Source organism: Benincasa hispida, chromosome 9, assembly GCF_027475165.1.
Source record: "Benincasa hispida cultivar pf3 chromosome 9, pf3_genome.v1.1, whole genome shotgun sequence".
NCBI lineage: Eukaryota > Viridiplantae > Streptophyta > Magnoliopsida > Cucurbitales > Cucurbitaceae > Benincasa > Benincasa hispida.
Genome location: NC_143486.1, coordinates 3,170,806 through 3,188,457, shown reverse-complemented (window position 1 = coordinate 3,188,457; position 17,652 = coordinate 3,170,806). Strand labels below are relative to the sequence as shown.

At 36.5% G+C, this 17,652-nt stretch overlaps 1 protein-coding gene across 1 annotated transcript in view; it reads right to left on the bottom strand.

Annotated features, from left to right (window-relative positions):
- Positions 1 to 17,652, bottom strand: part of LOC120086959 (midasin-like protein) — a 51,030-nt gene that overhangs the window by 9,974 nt on the left and 23,404 nt on the right. The window contains exons 27-56 of the mRNA XM_039043780.2: positions 14,281 to 14,428; positions 13,962 to 14,060; positions 13,776 to 13,876; positions 13,567 to 13,656; positions 13,429 to 13,494; positions 13,154 to 13,318; positions 12,850 to 13,057; positions 11,894 to 12,774; positions 10,225 to 11,802; positions 9,971 to 10,148; positions 9,781 to 9,861; positions 9,351 to 9,427; positions 9,024 to 9,272; positions 8,327 to 8,462; positions 8,018 to 8,103; positions 7,839 to 7,924; positions 6,014 to 6,155; positions 5,839 to 5,925; positions 5,330 to 5,453; positions 4,204 to 4,358; positions 2,788 to 2,904; positions 2,191 to 2,328; positions 1,928 to 2,098; positions 1,652 to 1,843; positions 1,463 to 1,564; positions 1,141 to 1,353; positions 919 to 1,041; positions 505 to 586; positions 281 to 411; positions 39 to 203 (exon numbers count right to left, since the gene is read on the bottom strand). Of these exons, the coding sequence (XP_038899708.1) occupies positions 39 to 203; positions 281 to 411; positions 505 to 586; positions 919 to 1,041; positions 1,141 to 1,353; positions 1,463 to 1,564; positions 1,652 to 1,843; positions 1,928 to 2,098; positions 2,191 to 2,328; positions 2,788 to 2,904; positions 4,204 to 4,358; positions 5,330 to 5,453; positions 5,839 to 5,925; positions 6,014 to 6,155; positions 7,839 to 7,924; positions 8,018 to 8,103; positions 8,327 to 8,462; positions 9,024 to 9,272; positions 9,351 to 9,427; positions 9,781 to 9,861; positions 9,971 to 10,148; positions 10,225 to 11,802; positions 11,894 to 12,774; positions 12,850 to 13,057; positions 13,154 to 13,318; positions 13,429 to 13,494; positions 13,567 to 13,656; positions 13,776 to 13,876; positions 13,962 to 14,060; positions 14,281 to 14,428 (6,171 nt within the window). The remainder of the gene's footprint in view (positions 1 to 38; positions 204 to 280; positions 412 to 504; positions 587 to 918; positions 1,042 to 1,140; positions 1,354 to 1,462; positions 1,565 to 1,651; positions 1,844 to 1,927; positions 2,099 to 2,190; positions 2,329 to 2,787; positions 2,905 to 4,203; positions 4,359 to 5,329; positions 5,454 to 5,838; positions 5,926 to 6,013; positions 6,156 to 7,838; positions 7,925 to 8,017; positions 8,104 to 8,326; positions 8,463 to 9,023; positions 9,273 to 9,350; positions 9,428 to 9,780; positions 9,862 to 9,970; positions 10,149 to 10,224; positions 11,803 to 11,893; positions 12,775 to 12,849; positions 13,058 to 13,153; positions 13,319 to 13,428; positions 13,495 to 13,566; positions 13,657 to 13,775; positions 13,877 to 13,961; positions 14,061 to 14,280; positions 14,429 to 17,652) is intronic.

Below are 17,652 nucleotides of genomic sequence, written 5' to 3'. Positions count from 1 at the left end.
TAATCTTACAAACTAGCAATATATAGCAGTACAAATACCTTTGCTACCGGGGTGTCCGTAGAAAATTTTTGAAGCATTTCAATTATATCCAAGATCTTCTGAAGAACATGATGTTCTTCGTGATCAAGCAAAAGTGAAGAAACACGTTGATGAAGAGGATCAAGTAACTTCACCATGTTTGCTATCATTGAAGGATTTGGATCCTGAGTAAAAGTATTATAACCATAATTATTAACAGTATGTTAAAAATTAAAACAATACATAAATCACTTTGTAAAACCTTGTAGAAATTATATTTCCCAGCTACTCTTTCAGGAAAAACACAGTATCCTTCATGCTCCAAACAAAGCCGTAATAAGTGCTCTGGTGCAAGTTTGGCGTCCAGACTTGACAGCAACAAACCACCAAAATCTGAAGAAAACACAGCAAACAAATTTCAACTTTAAGGGCTTAAAAAAAATACACACTACAAAATGTGACTAAATGTCTCGTAGTCATGAATACCTTTAATTAATGCTAAACCCAAATTATATGAACCAGAAAAAGAATGTAACCGGGATGCATCAGATACTTTGAAAGTTCCAGGCTGAAACCAAAGGAAACATGTCAGATACTGAAGTGCTACAACATCCACAATACAAAAAATGGCATAACAAAAGTAGAGGGCAGAAAGCTATAAAGTTAATACCATAAAAACCCTTTATAATATTCAAAATTCTGACAGTATGCATTTGTGTTTGTGTTTAGAAGGATACAACTTTAAAAGTTTATTTAAGGGCAGCAGTGTGAAATAAGTGATGCACTAACGTATCTGAAGTAAAATTATAAAAATCACCAATTTCTCAGAATAACTAGAAGTACAAGTTACCAAGGAAAGAAAGGAACAACAAAGCTCACAGTAATCTGTAATGAACTTACAGCCAAAACAAGACCAGGAGAGCCGAACAGCTGATTATGAATGTGAATCATCTGGTCGATCATAGACTCATCTATTGACGCCCATTCATCTTCTGAAGTATCATATTGCTTGCTAGTATCACTCTGAAGATATCATGTCACTTAACACAATTAATAAATGAAAATAACACAAGATCAAAGATGCGTTAAATAATTGCTTATGAATCTGCAGGGGGGTGGTACCATCTCAGTGGCCTCATCTTCAGAGAGTAACTCCATTTCCGAAGAATTTTCGTTGTCTAATGATTTGTCAACATCAGCTTCAATAACCTTTTCAATCTTGAACATACGGGGCTTAAACTTGTATAATTGAGAGTTAACATCTTCTTTAGTTGTTAACTGAACTTTCATACTCATCCAGAGATTGGCAAATCCATTGAAAATTTTATCCAATAGCTGAGCAGTACATACCATAAAAAAGATTGTTAAAAATCGAGACTTATATGATGTACTTATAGTTATAAACCTTTACAATTCTGAAGTAAAACATTGCAAGAAGCTTCACCAGAAAAGATGAAGTATCCATCAGACCAGAATCAGCAACAACATGTGAAGCACGAACCAAAATATTGTATTGTAGAGAACTTTTAAGTTGCATAATGCAGGCCTGTAATCAGAACGGATGATGTCGAGAATAAACAAAGAACAGAAATTAATTATTAATATCTTTTTAAATGAGATAGAAAATACAGACCGCATCATTATCTACAGTTTCTTTCGAACTAATAACCAACTTTTCCAGCAAACCAACGTCCATTGCGTAGAAACAATCTGTATCAGCACTAAGATCGTGGAAAGAAAACCCAGCCAGTCCATTGTTTAAACCAACAGACATCTGATTGGAAGGAGGCCCTCGTGGGAATCTCATAAAGGAATAAATTGATTTCTGGCACAATTTTCAGGATAAGTATTTGAACTTATGAAATCTAATAGGAAGGGAAAAATAAAAGTAAAAGCTGAAATAGAATACCATAACTTGCTTCCCATTATACGGCTCAACTACACCAGTAAAATACAAGCTTGATAAGACAAGGGACAAGCCTAATTTCATTTCATAAACTGCAAGCTGAATGGGTTGAATAATATCAAGATATCCAGTGTATTCATCCGATAATCGATCAATAAAGCAAGTAGCCACCTCCTATGAAATAAAACAATGTAATGTAAAATATGCCAAAATAATCAATAATATTGTCAGAGAAAAAAAAATCAACTAGAGAGATGCAACAATACCTCCCAGTTGCATAGTCTAGCAATTTGGTGTGAGTCTGTTGCTTCTATATTTGTCAACAAAATATCAACAAACTCAAAAAACTCTTCACACTCATGTTTCAACTTCTTAAACTTCCCAGGTTCCACACGGAAAACAACCTGAACCAACAAAAATTCATCACAATGACAAATCAAAAGTTAAGATTTTATCCATCTCTAAACTGCTATAAAAGAGTATCGACAACTTAGCTTCCAACACATGGTAAAATAATGTTTTCCTACAGTTTAGTATTAGATATACTTATCTAACTTTTAATTTTTAGATGAGATTTTTTTAGAAGAGAAACAATACTATTGATGGACGAAATAAAGGAATACAAACCCCATAAACACCCAAAGTTGAAATTATACATTTAAATGAGATTGTATTTAATTTACACAATAATGCATTACAACTAATTTAACGGCACTATATAATGGGAAGTAGTTTCTACAATCAAAACCGTCAGATAGTGAGATGGCATCTCCAGCATATAGACGGTAAAGCAAAATATTATCTACTTCATTGAACATCAGGTACATCAAATTGACAAAAAAAGAAAAAAGAAAAAGAAAAACCTTTTTCTGCAATTTAGAGCACTCCAGTTCAAGATTTTCAAAGGTCTGTTTTCTTTCCTTATCAGCTTCTCCCATGATGGAAAACAATCCTGCCAAAAGTTCGCACTCTTGCCTCACCTACAACAACATTGTGTAGTTGCCTCGACTTATCATTTAAGAAAAATAGAAGGTTTGCTTCAAGTAGAGACTAACAAGAGTTAACACAAGTGAGCCTGAGGGAAGCAGTTGCACTCAATACAAAACCTCAAACAGTCGCAAACAATTATTGATTTTGTTCATATTACAAAAGCATAAAGGAAGATTGCATTTTCAAAATTAATTGCCAGCCAATGATGACATGGTTTAGAATGTCTTTACGAAAAGACAGCAAGGTGTGTGAGCTGTGGATTTAAAGACTGAGATGGTGTCTTTATGTTCACCATGGCTTGTTTAATAAGATTTGAAAGTGTTGGTTGTAAAATCATAAATGATTTTATTTTATGATTATTTCCTTCTATGTATCAAGCCTTTCTCCTATATAAGAAGATTATGTATTTTTTCACTAAAATTATTGGAATACAAATATCTTCTTCCATTCAACCCAAGAGAAGATTTGTTTCGACAAAAAAAAAAATTGAGAAGAGATTGTTTTGAAAGGGAAATTGGATGCATAGGGCAACTTTAGTGCTGTTCCGGACATTGTAACCTGTCTCTTGCTGAGGATTGGGTGCTGTTGGTGGTGTGAAGATTGCAGTTAGGTGGCAAGTACACTGGTAAAACTGCCTCTATGGATTTGTACAAGAAAAGAAGGATCCTTGACGATACTAGTTGTACTTCTATTTGGAAGGAAACAGTCCTCGAAAAAGTAAAGTTCTTATCGATCACGGCGAATGAAAGCATTAAAAAGGAAGATATCCTAATTTTGCTCTTTCTCCAAAACAAGTGCATTTTGTGCAAGAAAACTGAAGAAACTTTGAACCACTTGTTTCTTCACTGTAATTTCAGTAGAAGGGTATGGGTGCATTTTGGCAGCATGTTTAATTTGAACTGGTGTATACCTTGGTCTGTTAAGGTGTGGATGGTTGAGACCCAAAGTAGAAGTGGGTTGAAAGACAAAGCCATCGTGATTTGGATCAATGTGCTGAAGACAATTTTGTGGTTAGCGTCGAAGGAAAGGAATGCCAGAATCTTTTCAGATAAGTGTAATTCTTTTTATTACTTTTGTGATCTTGTACAATTTACGGCTTCCAATTGGAGTAGCCAACACAAACTTCTTTGAAATTTCACTACCCATCTATCAATCTAGATTGGTCAGTCTATTGATGTTTCTAATAAAAGGAGAAAGAAAACATGTAAAATACAAAAGATGCATTATCTTTAAAAACAGAATTAAAATTTAAAATATATATATATATATATAACAGCATGAAATAATACCTCAGTTTCAACTTGAAGCGAAGATTTCTTTTCCATTAATTGTGAATATTTGTAATAATATTTGATGGTGGGATCCAAAAGAGAGCAACTGAGCAACAGATACAATCGCAATCCTCCAAGTCTTAACCACACACGACCAAGTTTATGATGCAGATCTTGAAAAAGGAACAGAAAAATTGTAAGAAAACACAATGGAGAAAGCTAAAATTAAGCAATTGTGTCATCAAAGGGATCTCCAGTCAACAAACTAATAGTCACTAATCTGCAGTAAGGTTAACCATATTAAAAATAAGATAAAGGTGAAATATTATGCTAGAAACTTATGCAGTGGCCATATAAATCCCATATACATAATTGCTATTTTTGAAGAAATAATAATTTTACATAATTGCTATTTTTGAAGAAATAATAATTTTACATAATTGCTATTTTTGAAGAAATAATAATTTCTCTTATTCTTCAAAATTGACCCAATAATGGATTAATATAATATGAGAAATTATAACAAGGAAACTAATTATAACAAGGAAACTAATTATAAAAGGAAAGAACATCTAAAAATAATTAAAATGCAACTATTTTACATACAAATCTACAATAACTAGTTCATCCAAATGCAAGGTAATGAGAGAATGCAGAGATGATATTCCTCCATGAGCTTCATCAATTATTTTATATGAAGCAGTTGGGCTGAAGTAGGATTCCTCTTCTGTTCATTGTTGTTTCACTAGATTCCAAAACACCGGGGCTTTCAGTAACTTGTGGCTGACCCCTATTTGCATTTACGTCTTCTGATTCCGTATAATTGTTGGGCCCATGCCCCAAGAATCTAGGATCTTGGCGATCAACCTTACCTTTCCCCTCTTCTGTGAATTAGAAACTTTACTTTATATGATAGAAAATCTTTTCAGAAGGGATATTGTGCTTTTAGAGAATAATTGAATCTTCTCAAATTCGAATTTCACTAAACCCCTTTGTTTATGACGAATTAAGTGGATAACCTTTTGACCTCCTTTGCTCTAGACTTGGGTTGGGTATCTAGTCAGCCTTCAAATATGCTTCTTAACGATAGATGCATTTCTTAAGTTAAAGTAGTTGACACAAAGTGATACCGTTATTTGCTTACCTGTTGTCACATCATGAGCAAATAGATCTTTAAGCAGCGGTTCAATGAACAAATGCACAGAGTTTTTCAATCTTTGTTGGCCTGACTTCGCAACAAGGGAGCAAAACAACCCGATGTTTTCTTCCTGTTAAAAAAGTAAGTTAAGGTTTTTAGGAAAAATGATGGATCATATTTGTAAAACCTAGAAAGCAAGCAACCATTTTACATGAACACTGTTTAAATTGAACAATAATGTATCTGACTCAACTAAATGCAAGGTATCTCCCTACCCTGAGGTTTAAATTGATCCTACTTGTCCTTTCTTTTGAATATTCTTGTTCCATATTTAATCTACTTGTTTCACATCATTTAAACACTCTATATAGTACGCATCGCCTTCTCGACTTCTAGGTTACAACTTACAGTGAGAGAACATCCCGTGAGACACCAAACAATAAGAATATCCATGAGCATGGTATGAATGGAAAATTTTGTAAGGTGCATAAGTCAATTACTTTCAAGGAGCATACCGTAGTTTTGTCATTGTAAAATAATCCAAGGGACTTTATCTCAACAAACAGGTCCGCATCAAAAGACTTTTCATGAGAGTAAATAATCTGCAAGCACACATAAAGCAGGAGTCAATTTAAACTTTGACTTCCATACATGATACATAGGATCTCCAGAACAAAAATGTAAACCTACCTGCTGGAAAAGATTACAAGCAGCTGATAAAAGAGAAGAGTATGCATCTACTTCCCCTAGTGGTCTGTGCCAAAGATAACAAGCTGCTATTTGTATCTTCAAACGCTTAGCAAAAAAGTCTCTGATAGCAGTAGGATGCCACCTGAATGGAGAGAAAATATGAGTAATACACTCTGCAAAATACCCACCTTCAAATGTGAACCACTGTTATGAATCTATTACATCAAAAAAAAATAAACAAACAAATAAACACACACACACACACACATAAACCACAACTCTCGAGCAATGAAAAAGAAATCCTCATCACAGACACTAGCCATAACCATATCTGAAGCTCCAAAAGAAATGACTTCATATATAACTCATCACTAGCCGTAACCATATCTGAAGCACTTTATTTGAGGCACGCTTCTAGCTATCAACCCCCCTCCCCTAATCACCTACATTACCATGAAAGGAAATCCTCATCACAGATACTTGAATTTCCTTTTTCTCCATCCAGCTCATAACATAATTTCTCATAGCCAGTTACCAAAAGTAATGTACACTCCAAAAGGAAAACCTGACACCAAAGTGCAGCATAAGAAAACATGCCTACTCATGCCATGTCGTCCCTCATAGGTTAATCAGCCCAACAAAATTTCCCATAATTCAGTATCTGAAATGAAAAACTTGCATGATTCTCAGTCCAAAGGTGAAACATGTTGACAACTACAACCAATGCTTCGGAGGCCTAAAAGGTCCTAAGAAAATAAAGGTGATTTAGCATCGGGAGGCTTGTCTTAAATCGAATAAACTTTACATTTTTCTTTAGCTATTAAATGCTGTTTTGAACCATATATTGTTCTTGGCATCTAGGAATAATAGCAAATACATTTTACAGAAGTCAGGGTAAATTTTTTTGAAAGAGAATTGAATTTATTGGTAATTACAGCTGCAAATTTGGAAGAAATATCGAGCAAGAAAAGATTTCAAGAACTACGATATCTTTTGGTTAATAATAACAGAAGGCCCTCCTTTTCATCTGCCTCTTTGTTTTCTTTTTTTATCTCAAGAAATTGAACTTTCATTCCCTTAACGAGAGAATACAAGAGAGCCAAGACTAAAGTACAAGAAGAAGCTCCAATCCAAAAAACAAAGCCTAAAAAATAATTATAGAAGTCTTGAAAGAAAAAAGCGTGTTGGTCGATTAGCCCTCTTCTCTTTGTTCTTTTTGTGAGCTTGTGCAGCTTACAGCCTCTAGTTGGAGTGCTCAACATAGGGTTGTTTGTAATTAATTAACCTTGATTGGAAGGTGTTTTTGTAATACTTCCTTTAGGCAAGAAATGCCTTATCCCCGTGGTCTTGGTTGTTTTGTTGAGGTTTGTACCATCTTAATAGTATCTCTTGTTTCTCATTAAAAAAAAAAAAAAAAAAAAAAAAAAAAAAAAAAACAACAAACAATTTCAAGACTTCCACACCCCTAATGCTTCTAGTGTAAATCTCTTTTTTTTTTTTGGATAAGAAACAATTTCATAGATGAATGAAACATCTAATGATATACAAAAGAGACTCTTTTAAAGGGTATACAAACGATGATTCTAGTGTAAATCTTTAGGGGACCCTTCTCATAAGCTTCTTAGAAGAATACCCTTGAAAGTCTCACATCCCTAGATTTCATAAAAATTAATCACAGATTAGTAGGCATCCACAAGAAACATAAACCACAACTCTCAAGCAATTTTCCCCTTTTGCATACTAGGTCAAATATCATATCTCCGGACAGAAAACACCCGTTTAATTTCATTGCTATCTAAATAAATAACAATAATAATAATCTTACAAGATCTGTGAAACTGTTGCTGAAATCACAGGCTGAACAAGTACATGAGGAACTGGAGTTTTGTAATCAACAGCCTTTGTGAAGTTCTGCACACAAGAAAATCATAAAAAAAAAAAAAAGGGCACCTAATTATAAACCAAAGATACATATTGATAATCAGTCTAAGAAAGTAAACCTACCTTGACAAAATCAGGGCAATGAATCCACAGAGACTGATGCCATCTAAACCACATCTCAAGAAAAAAACCAGCTGCCTTTGCACGCACTGAAAAGCAAGGCAGATCAATTTTATGAGTAATGGAACCATATATGTGCTAGAAGAATGCTTGCATGATAGGTGAGTTTCAATTCGAGAAAAAATCCTCCAATTAAAATCCAATCTAATCCCCATACAAATAAAGGTAATCTTCAAATGTCCATCTACTACCGAGAATGGAATAACTATAACATAAAGGTGAAAGAACTACAATATAATTATTGTACAAAACCTGTATCCATAGAATCACACTCATCCAGTGTCCATAGCATATTTTGATGAGCAATAAACGTCTGGGGAGGTCTTGAGGAGAATTTCAATGAAAATTGTAAAGTCTCTTTCATGAGGTTGGACAGGCCGCATAGTGCCTACCATCGAAGCAAAGAAATATCATAATCAAAGCGTTTACAACCAAAACTTGGGATTGAAGCTTTTTTTTTTCTTTTTTTGTAAAAGAAACAATTCATTAATATGGAACCCCAAGCATTACAAGGGGGATTGAAGGTTATAAATCGCAACACATGAAAAAAGAGGGAAAAACAAAAATAAAATAACCCTAACATCCATTTGCAGAAATACCAATATCCAAAATGGAAAATAGTTTGTTTCAGCCCTGATTGAAGTTTTATAATTTACAGAGCCTTAAAAAAAATCAAAAGAATTATTTTTCTAACAAGATACATAACTATAATTTTTCATTGATAGATGAAAGAAAAAAAAAAATCAGCACTAAAAAGATTATATAAGTACTTTTTCGTTAGATAAATGTTGTTTCTTATTAATCAAAATTAAAACATATATATAATCAAGGAAAAGCGGACTATAGGGAGTTTGTGATCACAGAAATTGATTATTGCCTAGCTGATTGTGTACATATTATGAAGCAAGATAAGTTTCAGGAGAATGAAGCGTAAGGATGTTAGACATACTTGCTTCAGGCTTCCCCGGTCAAGCAAAAGAATTGATGAAAGCTCCTGCAGCAACAACATATCTAGGAAAAAACTGGTACCATCATTTATAGGAAGAGTGTCCAACCAAACATTAGGATCTGCCTTTTTAAATATATCATAGCCAGAAGGACGACAGATAAATGTCATTTCTTCCTGAATAGGACGGTCCTTTGATTCCAGAATTGCCTTAGCGTTGTTTTTCTCATGTTTGAACCTTACCAAGAGCATCTATTATAAACAAAATTGATTTCCTTTCAGTTAATGAAAAAATTAATTCGTACAAGAAGAAAAAAGGTGATACTAAACCTGATAAATGTCCTGCAAATTTTGAGCGACATCATCTTCATCAGATTTACCAAGTATACAAGAAGACATGGAAAGGCCTACAAGATCATAAAGGAAGAAAATGTCCACTTCATTAGTTAAGCCAGCAGTAGCTGCAATCTCCAAAAACAAGAACTACTAAATTTTATAGTGAAGAAACATCATGAAGATATTTTACATAGTCCAAAATTTTGCATAAAAATACTAATATGTACTTTCAACTATTCGAAAGAACTAGGCATATCATCTTCCTTTAGTTTTCATGGGGAAAAGAAGAAATAAGAAAAAGGTACGACCCAGTTCTAAATACATACACGTGAGTGAGCACATGTACACAGGCACTCTTTTTACATGTACCCCTCTGTTTTTGCCGATAAAATAACGTCCCAAGGAAATATTAAAAAAATACTACCTTCCATTGCAAGGCAGCGAAGCTCAGGATTGGATGATGTGAAAACTTCAATTAAAAGATCCTTCCCTGCTACAGCAGGGACTGCAAAACAAAATGAATTCAGCTTATTCTTGTCCTTATAAAGAATATAGAAAACTGCAAATAAACATAACTTAACAGGATGGAGGATCAAGATATCAAAGTCCCTTACCCCGATCGTGTAATTTTAGCTTTATTTGCCATAGAGATTCACATAGCCTACAAAGCTGCTGTTGCTTATGATACAGATCAGCGGAAGAAGGTAAGGTTGGGTGACCACCATGAATCCATAGTAAGGACTTTTCTGAGTGAAAGGACCATGAAGTCTTTTCAAGTTTCTTAGTCTCCCTCTATAAATAAGAAAATCCATTAGCAAAAGAAGAATATTAATATGCTCACAATCTTTCCAATTCATTACCAGCTTACCAGTATGACTTCAACAGCATCTGCAAAGAAATCCCTGAATCGGAGGATATCTTTTATCAAAAATCGTCCAGAAACTTGTAGCAGCTCAAAATTCAAAGAGACAAGACCATCCCAGAGCAATATGTGATCATCAAGAAGAGTGCTGTAAGACTCGATAAGCATGTCAAAAGAAGTAGACTCAATAAGCTTATAAGATGGATCTATGAGTTTAAAAAAGATTTCCTGCTCTAGTGCTCGCAGAGATTTCAAAACTGGTAAGAACCCTCGAATTTCACTGCTTAGCTCATGCCTGCTTTCAGCGTTCCACTGTTGATATGTAAGCATTAAACGACCAATGCACTTAATAGCATTACGTAAAGATGTGCAGGACAACTGAAGTTCATCTTTTGGCAATTCTAACATGCCTTCTGATGCATTTAATTCATCACTCTTGTCATCTTCACCCATCATAGCAACAAACTCAGATGATAAAATTGGAATTGGATGCACATCAAAATCTATTCCAATAAGAGACTTGATCTTCCGGCGAAGGTGACAAATAAAATTCCACAATGGATGCTCTATAACCTGTTTGATTGACGTCAAATAAAAATTGAAAAATTGGCAGAACGGCTGCAATATAGAGCTAAACCAACTAAACCAGATGATATAGAGCTCAATATCCATTTCGGAAGCTTGCTCGATAGCCCAGTTGGCAGCAAAAAATAACTTGTTATTATCTAATTTCAAGTTGAATTCGTTTTTGACTTGAGAGTACAATAACATACTGTTTGAAGCCTTCGAAAACAACAGTTTATGTAACTTCTTCCAATCCACTAAATATCTCTGTGCATATCCACCGGCAGACAGGTTAAAGTCAAGAGAATAACCCTTAGCAATTCCAAGTTCACGCAATGCGCATTGAGCTCCCAGAAACTCCACATACATACAATTCTGCTTTACACAAGCTTCTTTTGAGTGCCAGACATAATCTATCAATGTTATAGGCCTTGGCCATCCTCCAGGCAAACACAGTGATGCAATTGACGCATCAGATTCAGAGAGGCAAGCATCAGACAAATATAGACGTTTTGCATTTTGGACAATATGCATCCCCTCGGACTCACCAAAAGAAGAAAGATAGGTATGCTCCCAACTGACATGAAGGCTCCACCATGGCTTACAGCCATTCATGATGAGTTGCTGGAACAACTGCACCCAGCGTGCAAGTTCAATGTGCGTTAAGCGAACATTAAGGTGACAACCTTCTTCCCTTGCATAGACATGTGAATTTGCCATAGATTCAACCAATTTCGCACCAGGAATACCAGATAAAGCAAGAAACCTCCGAGTGTCATTCAGTATGTCTTTTTTACCACACTGAGCTTCATCTTGCAGCCAATGAGGCTGTAACATGAATATTTCCACTCCCCTATTTCTCATTGCACGAGAAACCTCACCATGAATTGGATTAACGGTAAGGAATATTCGAAAATTAGCATGTGGATGCAGGACCACTGGTTCCCCATCGATGGTCCCACATTCATTGATAGTAATTGAACCACATGACTCCACCAATGAATTGATTCTATCAAGTACCTAAGGTACAAAGAAAAAGTTAATTAAAAGGCAGTTAGTGCAATTTATCATAATAAATGAAATAAAAAGGTTGATGATAGCTCTCACTTACGGTGGGGTTACAAGAATTTGCATTCTTAAGAATGATCCATTCACCGCGCTCAATAGCTTTGACTAGTATTCCGGTCACCCATTCAAACTTTGCTGAGAATGGCTGTCTCTGATTACTCTCTACCAACTTTAAAACTGTCTTCAAGCAACTTTCAAGTTCTTTGTTGGCTGGCACCTCTTGCAGGTATGACATAAGCTGTTTAATGATATCAACTAGCAAACCAAGAGAATTCACAATTCTGTTCCAATTCTTTGCATACACACAAACAGAACTTGTTGGCAACTGGAAGCTAATTTTTGATGAAAAAGATAGCCATTTAGTCATTATACTGTTTCCATCCCTATCAAACTGTTTCATAGAATGTCTTATTTGCACACTACAATATTTGTTGACATAATAGCCAACTTGATCAATAACATGATGGAAATTCCGAATGGCATCATACTGCTCAAAGCACCCAAGCAATTCTGATATGTCAGTTGTGGACGAAAGATTCAACTCATTTAGTACATTGCCTGTGAGCTGAGCAAGCAACCTAATGAGAGATGTTTTGCCAGATGAAGATGGGCCAACCAAAATGCACATCCACTGATGTTGAATGCAATGTGCAACAGCTTCTAAGCTTTGACGAATTCCTGGCAAAATCTTAAGCTGGCTACTTGCTACGTTACATGCTTGAATGCTATTCCTTTCAATGGCAATATTCCCCACAATTAAAAACCGAGAATTAAGTTGAACTCGTGGATAGGGATTTATAAAATATTTTGCACCAAATACTTGCTCATAAAGCTGCAGTACTGCCCTGCGATCACCAGCTGTTCGCATCCGCTGAACATAGACAATGTTGAGGAAGCAGTAATTTCTTAATCTTTCGGGTGCACCTTAAAAAAATTTTAAAAATAAGCACGGATCTATGCAAAGGAACCAAACAAGTCCAACCAAAGAGGAGATCAAACCTTCAATAATCTGACAAGATCGAAGAACATCCCGAAGATTAAATTCCCAAGGTGACCCATCCTGAGCAAATTTTTTATGCAGCATAACTTCCTCATGCAACTTTTTATTAAACAATATCAATTTTGATAGCAAAGGCTTAGGGATTGATTCATAAAGTGAGCTACAAATGAAGAGGTAGTCATCTTCAACCAACTCATCCAAATAAACCTGAAATCAAATTAAAAACTCAGTTCCCAGCCTATTTATATCAAGATAAGGAGTAAATAGTTCAAATCAGTCGAGTCTATGCAGCAAAAAATATACCTTAGTAAACCGATTGAGGAATGACTTAGGAAGACCTTTCCTTCCACCTCCTTGATACGTAGGATTCTGACATGCAAAAACTCTAAAGGATGGTGGACATTTAAACGTAAGTGCCAACTCAGGTATGAACACCTCAGCTCGATGGTCTAATATGGCATTCAATCCCTGAAAAGAAAATTACATTCCTTTACATCTCTAATAAGAGGAAGAAGGTCAACTGCATAACAAATTAACAGTAAGAGATAAAGAGAAATTATGAGATCCTCAAACCCTGCCTCTAAAACAGATTGTGGAGCAAGATTCAGTTCATCTAGCAGAACCCAACAGCCTTCCTTCAGAGCCTGCAGAAAGATGGCGAAAATGTTATATACTAAACTTCATGACATTGTTATTTCAATACAAGGGACTCTAACCTGCAACAAGATTCCATCAGACCATGCAAATTTTATTCCCTCATCACTTTCCACTGGTAAGTCAGACCCCAGCAAATCCATCATATCAGTCTGTGTCACAAATATGATGAATGGCAGGCGACGATAGCAAGATAGAGCATTAATTAGGTATACGTCAAATGATAGTCAGACAAAAAATGAGCTAAGATAGGTATGTGGAAAATCATTACCTGCTCAGACAAATTTATGCGTACAACCCTATGTCCAGAAAATTGTCCCAAGGCCACAATCAAACTTGTTTTTCCAACACCTGGACTACCCTCTAGTAAAACTGAAAAGTACAATTCCATTCAGCATGCTTGAGTATGAGAATCTCATAAAAGATGAAATTAAGACGCAAGTTTACTCGGACAAACCAGGCTTTGAAAGCTGCATAGCCCGCAGTACCCTTAATGCATTTTTGTACGTTGTTGGTGCCAAGAACTCATATTTACCAGTGTCACAAGGCAGACAGCCTACAAATGAAGCCACTATTGCTCAACTACAATACGGAAAATGGATATTTCTACACTATATAAAAAGAACTGATGGCAACTATACTACCAATATGAAGGAAAACAAGCAAGAGAAATAGCAGATGAACGAAAAGTTAATTATGCTAGATCAAGTTAGAAAAGAGATGAAAATGAGATTTCGGCATCATTCCCATCATTACGAACATGGTAGAATGTATACCTTTCTCAATAAAGAATGGATCAATACCAAAGAGGTTGCTGTCTTGCATATAATCAGTGTTTGAAAGATCTGTAGCTGTTCTAAGCTCTCCCCAGCCATAACTTTGAAGTCTCGCAAATTTTGAGCATTCAAGCATAGTGTTATCCAACTGTAGCATCAAAATCCAATTATTAAAGCTGAGAAAAAAACTCTCAAAGAAGGAAGAAGAAAACTTTCATCAGACGAAAGAGTATCAAAATTCAACTGACTTCATAAAAATAAATAACTACACAACTTCACATGAGAATACACCATCTATACCCAAAAATTAATTCATTTTATTGTCGAGTTGAAAAGATGTCATCAAAGGCTTGCTAAGTCCTTTCAACCAAATAGCCCAAATTACCACAGGTTCTGAAAATTTCCAAATGACCTTCATCTTGAAAAAAAAAAAGAAAAGGGAAAAAAACAATTAACTAACTGACTGACTGACAAAAAAGAAATGGAACTCATACCAAAGGACGATTGGGATATGGTCCTTGTTTTCTCATCGAGAAGCTACCAAGTTACCGACATTTTTTCCTTTCTCCAATTATAGTCCAATGACATTTTTTCCCATCCCCTGTAAGTTGCAAGGGAACTTTCTACAACTTTTAACTGAGTGTTTGGGGTGCTGAACTAAGTTGATTATTATTGATAATTGTTGAAATTAGGGTTTTGCGCTCTAGGGGCAATTTTGTCTTTTTCATTGTACCCTAGGGTTTCCCTGTTCTCTATTTAAACTGTCAATCTACTGTATTCCATTGTATCAGTTTCTAATAATAATTCCCTTATCCCGTGGTTTTTCTCCCTAATTAGGATTTTCCACGTAAATTCTTGATGTGCTATTTTCTTTTCCCTACTCTATTTTTCATCATGGTATCAGAGCATGGAGACAAAATTCTAGCCACCATTGAGGAAAATCCAACAGGAGAATCCCAAACCAATAACCCAGATATAACCACTGTTATCCAAAAAGCTATTGATAGATACTTCCAAACCCTTCTTCCCCACTTTCGTGAAGACCAGCCGCCGCCGCCCTACCCACCGTCGGCCATTCCCGTCGAGCCAGCCGCCTCCTTCGAAGACCCAACCACCAGTCGCAAAAACCCACTGGAGTTCTGTCTGACTGCTACCCTTTCGAACTAGCCGCGCGCAGATGAAGGAAGTTGTCCGGTTTAGACGCGCGCAAATGAGGTCAACCAGCGACCAGCCACGCAAAATCAATCCAACCGGTCCCAAACGCTGCCGACTGACGCTATGGAGCACCGATCTGCTATATCCAAGGCCGACTAGTCCAGATCCGCAATGCCCAAGCTCCGATCTGCTATACCCAGCGCCGATTGGTCCAAATCTGTGATGCCCGATGCCAATCAGTCAAGTTTCCGTCCTTCGGGAGTGCCGTCGGCCTTCTCCTCTCAGATCAGAGCCTCATCCCAATCTTTGCCGCACCAAAGGACAGATGGAAGAGGTATGAGTACTTTCCAGCCAGGTATGAGCAACCGAATGGGGCAGTTTTCGCCAATTATAGATAAGTTTAGAGGGGGTGAGTCTTCATCATACCACCAGGACCAAGGAAATATAATCCAAGATCAAGTTACCCAGTTGCAGTTGCAGATTAAACAACAGAACAAGATGTTTCAACAGCAGCTTGCTGCTATTGGGGAAGCCATGGGATCGAAATCCAAGATCCAATCAGATCTAAATCCATACCCTAGTAACTTCGTTCCCTACTTACTCCTTAAAGAACTATAGGCAATTCTTCTGGAATTATTATAGGGGAAAAGTTGAATAGTGATAATTACTTCTCTTGATCCCAATCTATTAAAATGGCTCTTGAGGACCGTCACAAATTTGGATATCTGACAGGTGAAATACCAAAACCAAGGATCGGTGACCCCAAGAGCGAATGTGGAAAGGAGAGGATTCTTTGTTGAGATCAATTTTGATTGGCAGTATGGAACTTCAAGTTGGAAAACCTTTATTGTATGCAGCTACAGCCCGTGATATTTGGGAGGCAGTCCAAAAACTCTACTCCAGGAGACAAAATGCTTCACGTTTATATACTCTACGTAAGCAAGTCCATGAATGCAAACAAGGAACGATGGACGTTACCGCTTACTTTAACAAGCTATCTCTGTTGTGGCAAGAGTTGGATTTGTGTAGTGAGATGATCTGGAACTGTCCTTATGGAGGAGTGTTACATTATCAGTCTGAAGAAACGGATCGCGTGTATGACTTTCTTGTAGGACTCAACTCTAAATTTGATACAGTGCGCAATCGTATACTGGGGACCAGACCTATACCGTCCCTAATGGAGGTCTGTTCTGAAGTTCGCCTGGAAGAAGATAGGTCGAGAGCCAAGAATAGTACAGCTGTAACACCAACTGATTCCGCCACTTTCAAAACATCAGGGCCCTGTACAAGATAAACAGAACAGTAAGCCACCCCCAATGTGCGAACATTGCAAAAATCTCTGGCACACTAAAGATCAGTGCTGGAAACTCCACGGTCGACCGCCTAATGGTAAGAAACGACAGCCAAGTCGAGCTCTCGTAGGTGAATCTGTTACTGAAGGTACTCAGACTCAGAACCAGGAAACTACTCAGAACACTACTATAGTGGATGTAAGTGCAATCGCCCATACAGGTACTTTTCAATCTTTTGGTCTTGTGAGTATAACTGGTAATAAACCGTGGATATTAGACTCAGGAGCCACAGATCACCTCACTGGTTCTTCTGATCAATTTTTATCTTATCAACCTGGTGCTGGAAATGAAAGAATCAAGAATTGCATATGGGTCCTTGGCTCCTGTTGCTGGAAAAGGACGAGTGTCACCCTTTGCCGGCTTAATACTCCAAGATGTGTTGCATGTGCCAAAAGTGTCTTACAATCTGTTATCTGTTAGTAAACTAACAAGAGATTTGAAGTGTCGTGTTAGTTTCTCACCTGATGATGTTGTTTTTCAGGATCTGACCTCGGGGAGGACGATTGGCACTGCCCGACATGACAGGGGACTCTATTTCCTTACTGAAGAAGCTTCCTTTAGGCTATGTGATAGGACTAGTTTGTTTTCTCCTCATTTTTCCATTTCTGAAACTGATTATATGTTGTGGCATTATCGTCTTGGCCATCCTAATTTTCAATATATGAACTATTTGTTTCCTCATCTTTTTCGCAATATTAATATTTCTAAATTGAAATGTGATGTGTGTGTCCAGGAAAAACAACCTCGTGTTTCTTTCTCTTCTCAGCCCTATAAGCCCTCTAAACCGTTTGCTCTATTCCATAGCGATGTTTGGGGTCCTTCATCAGTCACTACCATAACTAGGAAGCGTTGGTTTGTAACCTTT